The sequence below is a fragment of the Vicia villosa genome, linkage group LG1 (genome assembly GCF_029867415.1).
Source record: "Vicia villosa cultivar HV-30 ecotype Madison, WI linkage group LG1, Vvil1.0, whole genome shotgun sequence".
NCBI classification, from domain to species: Eukaryota; Viridiplantae; Streptophyta; class Magnoliopsida; order Fabales; family Fabaceae; genus Vicia; species Vicia villosa.
Genome location: NC_081180.1, coordinates 86,625,798 through 86,631,825, shown reverse-complemented (window position 1 = coordinate 86,631,825; position 6,028 = coordinate 86,625,798). Strand labels below are relative to the sequence as shown.

General features: G+C 29.6%; 1 protein-coding gene and 1 non-coding gene across 2 annotated transcripts; both read right to left on the bottom strand.

Moving 5' to 3' along the window:
- Positions 1 to 473: 473 nt before the first annotated feature.
- LOC131611398 (protection of telomeres protein 1b-like) lies at positions 474 to 4,236 on the bottom strand. The gene is made up of 10 exons (XM_058883429.1): positions 4,035 to 4,236; positions 3,655 to 3,791; positions 2,924 to 3,110; positions 2,269 to 2,330; positions 2,028 to 2,116; positions 1,587 to 1,868; positions 1,392 to 1,489; positions 1,237 to 1,295; positions 979 to 1,131; positions 474 to 857 (listed from the first exon to the last, which is right to left on the bottom strand). The coding sequence occupies exons 1-10, from the start codon at positions 4,162 to 4,164 to the stop codon at positions 633 to 635; spliced, it is 1,422 nt and encodes a 473-aa protein (XP_058739412.1). The 5' UTR covers positions 4,165 to 4,236; the 3' UTR covers positions 474 to 632.
- Positions 3,911 to 4,008, bottom strand: LOC131645565 (small nucleolar RNA snoR113). The gene has a single exon (XR_009297167.1). It is a non-coding gene; the product is annotated as a small nucleolar RNA snoR113 (small nucleolar RNA).
- Positions 4,237 to 6,028: the final 1,792 nt, after the last annotated feature.

The following is a 6,028-nucleotide window of genomic DNA, read 5'->3' as shown; positions in this document are numbered from 1 at the left end:
TAACATGTTGGTAAGATTTTGTAACATAACCGTAAACCAAACCATACGGTTCTGTAAGAAAATGACTCAAACACATCCGAACCAAATGCGATTTTTTTCGATTTTAGTTTGATTCGATTTTGCGGTTTTCTATTGAACCGGATTGGTTTTCAACATCCCTAAATGTAAGTACACGCCTCTACACTTAATCACTCAACACAAGAGATAAAACTACTTCAAGTATAAGTTAAGATTCATTCTCTGTTGAGCGAATATTTCAGTGTGGGATTATTTGAAGAACTTAATAGAGAAATAATACATCATAAACAATCTTGTTTTTGCATGAATTTATGATAAGAGTAATGAAGATTACTGGTTCTCAATTAGTATTTTATGAATTTTACTTTTCTGATAAAAATAAGCAAGTTATAAATTTCATCTTTTGGATATTCACAACGCCATTGCAGTGCACAATAAAATATACATTAAGTCAATTACAATCAATCATGCAAGAAATACTGAACATTGTAACTTACAAATGATTCATTTACATTCAAATTATACAGCCTTGACAAAAAGCACTATATTGTGCATATTATATACATATCCTATTCACCTGGACATTGATCCTACGTCAGCATATCTTGTTTCCACTATTTTGGGTTATCCACTATTTTGGTGTCAAATATTCTAAAGTTTCTACTTCCCCATACATCAGTTTTGGAGACATAGTATGATTTAATACAAACACTCACCCATGGTGGATTTCTTGGCCTATCATTTACAACAACATTGTCATCACACTCAGTTACTCCAAGTAATCTATTCAACTTCCTTTTCACATTTGCAGTGCCCGGATAACCATCAAAAAGAGTCTCCTATCATGCATATATAACATCAGAAAAAGGATCAACTGCATAGACTAATTAACAGATAAATAACAAATCATTAGAAAAATATTGATGCCAAATATAATGTCAAGTTAAAATTTATTCTGACCCCATCTTCATCAACTACAAAAGCATGGATTCTCGCTGTTGGATCCTCTAGGGTCAGTCTCATCATATACTTCCCGGCCGGCGTGCAGAACTTTTCAGCTTGGTATGGTGTTGCTGCTACCACTCGAACAACACACTTAAACTTAGCAGTCACCTTCAATAAATGAAATACATTACTGAGCAAAAGAGCAATAATGTTTTGAGAAGGCACACAACATTGATCATTGCAGAGTTGGTGTTAAAAGTGAAAAAACTGTACCTCTGAATGAGTTAGTACATCCATTAAAGTAAGATGCCGCACACGATCGTGATTAACCTCTGCAACGGTTAAACATAGTTGGGTATTGCGTAAGGAAAGCAAAAATTTGAGCTATTATTAAGAGGCTAGTAAAAGTGTAACGAATGAATTATTACTTGTAATACATAAAGACTCGGGTAAGCTGTCAATGGACTGAGGTATGCTGCCAATAGGCATGTTTCCTGATTTCAACAATATGCGGTCATCATACAACCTAGCTCAACACAAACATAATAAAAATATAAAAATGGTTAACTACTGACCCAATTTATCCAAACCATATATTATAACTCTACGAATTTGGTAACCACCTTTGGTGTTCTATAATGAGACGATCTTCATCTGGTGTATGTCGAAGCTTTGAATGTGAGGTAAAAACACCATACCACAGTCCTGCATACACTTCGAGACGTATGTTAATAAACTGGGCCCATCTACCACTTTTAAGAACATTGAGATGATTTTTCTCTATGGGTAGTTCAAAAGCAATCCTTAAGATGGAGCCAACAGTAGGCAGGGTACATAGTACATCTCTTGGCAAAGGCAGAGATTCCAATTGTAATGGAAGTGGATGATTGATTTCATCTTCCAGCCTGCATTTCATCAGCAAGCATATCAAGTTTCTATGGAGGATGCCATATTATCTGATCTGAGCCTTGTACTTAATACAATTTTATCCAAACCCTATCCTACATGCATTCAGGGGGAAGGGAGTTAAACTAACCATATAAAGTAACTTTACATCAACTCACATTGAAGTTATGCAATTTGGCGGGGTATCTGTACCATCCCAAACATAGACAAACCAATTATCTTTCAAAGCCTCCCCGCAATGAAGTATCTTAAGGTGCAACAAAAGGCATGAAGGATCAGAAACTAGGAAAGGTAACAACTAAAAGTAAAAAATTACAGTTAACATATTTTACTTAAATACTTATCCAAGGCTCTTAAAACTCATAATACATATATCAAAATCAATTCCAACTGAATTACCTTGCCGGCCAAATTAAATTGACCTTCTTTGATTTCTCTTAGCATTGGAAAATCACTTGAATCTACACAACACAACATTTAAAAACCTTGAATGTGCATAAAAAAAAAATGATGAAGCCACCAATAAATAAATAAAATACAAACCACCTCAAGCCAAAACTCCTCAAACATATACTGATTTCTTTATAGGTAAGGTAATTCTTGGTTGAACTAAACAAATTCAAAATCTTAAGGAGACAAATAAGTCCAAGCTAGTTTTTAGAAAACACCAGCTAAAAGCAACCAAGGCTCAAATTCCATTGCATGATAAGAGTTATAAATTCCCCGGATTCCTACTTCTGACCAAATACGGTAATAATGAGAGTCTATGTGAGGGATCACATCACAGTAAGTTGGTAGTTGGTACTAGGTAGGAGGGGGAAACTAACTAAATTGCAACCATCTCCTATACATAAAAGGGGTACAGTTAGAAGAGTTGGTTAGACACAGATTGATTTCTTGTCAAGAGAAAAAAGGTGGCTCTCAAACTCACCTTCTGTAGTGTATTCATTTCTGGTTGCTTTGATTAGAGAACTAATTAAAATACAGATTTTAGAAAACAGAAATGAAAGAAAAAAGAATGCAAATTACATTAATAGCTAAAATCCTACAATACCTGCAGGAATCTGAAAATTGACAAACCAATTTCTAAGCATGTTTATGCGCATTTTGTCCTCGTCTCTGAGGAAAACCCTTGAATAAACTTGATAAGGGACAAAATCATCATCATTCCCTCTGTATAAGGCAAAAGAGGAAGAGTTTTTGTAGAAAACAGCATTTACTTCCTTAAAATGCATCCTTAACTGCAAAAAAACAGGAAAAGGGTTTTGAAAGAGGAAAAAACATAAGTTCATCTGTTAAAAAAAAATCCTATGTACAGTCAAGATGTGCACCACTACACAAATGAGCATAGAAGCATAGAGTTGGTTTTAACATGTTTTAAGTTTTTCACAGCATGCTTTTTAAAGTCATCTAATATATCTCTTTTTAGGGATGTATATAATATGCTACCGCCCAACCAAACGTATGCTGAATGAGATTGGATAAATGGATCAAAATATTCTACCATAGAACAAGTTCGTTAAATTCGAAATCTTTCTTAACAGTTTCATAATGTTAGTTATCAATCATATAAATTAAAACTCAATGAGAAATAAGTAAAGGGACCCTAAAAATAAAACTCAATTGATATAGGCAAAGAAAAATGCAGAAATCAGAGTTCAAACTCAAATTGACTATTGTGAGTTCAAACTCAAATTGACTATTGTGAGTTCAAACTCAAAATCACAGAGTTGATATCAGAAATCAATTACTAATGAATATTTAGTTCAAGATAAAGAGTTATACCATAACATTAGAAAGGTGAATTATATCTCCAGCAGCAGCAACACGGGGAATGCTTTCAGCATTTTCAGTAAAAATATTAACAGCCATACCAGTTTGGGAATGTGTTTCATCAATCAATCTTAGAGTACAACACTGATCTGCATACATTATTCAAGCAGCAACTAATTATAACTAGGAGAGACTTAACCCTAAATAAATAAATAAAAACACATATTTTGACCTAAATCAAAGTATTCAATAAAGACATGCAATGAAACTGGCTCAGAAAACACCTTCAGAAAGCAATAATCAATCTACTACCATATGAGTAAGTAAATGGCAGCTGTAAGACCGGCCTTTTTATCATCATTGCCAGAGAAAAATGAAAAAATGAAAATTACCAGTGCCTCTAGTTGTTTTGGGGAGACCAAACTCAAGAACAATAGCTATAATGCTAACTCTCTGATTGATACAAGAATGAGCATCTTGTAATCGGAGTAACTTATAGTCATTCATAACCCTATCTGACATTGTGTCTCTCGCGTTCTCTCTTCCCGCCCCCTTAGGATTAGGGTTTCCCAACGCAAGCCTCTCTGATTTTCAACTTCAAAGAACATTATATATGTACACCTAAGAGGAAGAATAATGCTCGGGGTTTTATTTTTTTTTTTTAATTTTACATATGTTGCTGTTTTTTTAATATTGGTTACTTTTTTTTTTATCACAAATAATATTGGTTACTTATTAATACAAAAAAATGTACAATATATATCATCGCGTAGTAAAACTGATTGTTCTACTTCTACTGGGACTGTGTTTGATTAACAATTTTTTATATTTAATTAACTACTGGGACTGCGTATGCACGGGTTCTGCTCTGATACGCGCATTTGTTTACATAATATATTTATTTTAAATATAATATTTAAAAAGAAAAAAAATATTTAAATTAATAATAAATTTTTCATATATAAAAATATTTAAATCAATAATAATGTTTTTTCCTTATATCATTCTTGGATCATAAATAATTGAATCATAAATATCATCTTTCTTATATAAAAATATATTGGCAAGAATATATTTATTCCCGTATTCAAATATTATTTATGTTTAGGTATCATTTACAAAAATATCTGGATCAATAATAAAATTTTGTATATAAAATATTTAGATCAATAATAGATTTTTTCCCGTATACCATTTTTTAATAAAAAAACTTGGATCATAAATACCTTTTTTTCGTATATAAAAATATTTAGATCAATAATAAATTTTTTCGTATACAAATATTATTTTTGCTTAGGTATTTATAAAAATATTTGAATGAATAGTAAATTTTTGTATGAAGAAATATTTAAATCAATAATAGATTTTTCCCCGTATACTATTTTTAATCAAAAAAATTTGGAACATAAATACCATTTTTCGAAGATAAAAATATTTAGATCAATAATATATTTTTCCCGTATTTAAATATTATTTATGTTTAGGTATCATTTACAAAAATATTTGGATCAATAGTAAATTTTTGTATATAAAAATATTTAAATTAATAATAGATTTTTTTCCCGTATACCATTTTTGAATTAAATTTTTTGGATCATAAATACCATTTTTCATATAGAAAAATATTTAGATCAAAAAAAGATTTTTTTCCCGTAAACAAATATTATTTATTTTTGGACATCGTTTACAAAAATATCTGGATCAATAGTAAATTTTCGTATATAAAAAAATTTAGGTCAATAATAATTTTTTTCCCGTATACCATTTTTGAATTAATTTTTTTTGGATCATATATATCATTTTTTATATAGAAAAATATTTAGATCAATTATAGATTTTTTTTCCCGTATACAAATATTATTTTTGTTTAGGTATCGCTTACAAAAATATTTGGATCAATAGTAAATTTTTGTATATAAAAATATTTATATCAATAATAGATTTAATCCCGTATACCATTTTTGAATTAATTTTTTTTAGATCATAAATACCATTTTTTCATATAGAAAAATATTTAGATCAATTTTAAATTTTTTTCCGTATACTGATATTATTTATGTTTAGGTAATGTTTACAAAAATATCTAGATCAATAGTACAAAAATATCATTTATAAAAATATTTGAATGAATAGTACATTTTCGTATAAAAAAAATTCAGATCAATAATAGATTTTTCCCTGTATACTATTTTTGAATAAAAAAAAATTGGATCATAAATACTATTTTTCGCATATCAAAATATTTAGATCAATAATAGATTTTTCCGTATACAAATATTATATATGTTTAGGTATCATTTACAAAAATATCTAAATGAATAGTAAATTTTTGTATATAAAAATATTTAGTTCAATAATAATTTTTTCTCGTATGCTATTTTTTATT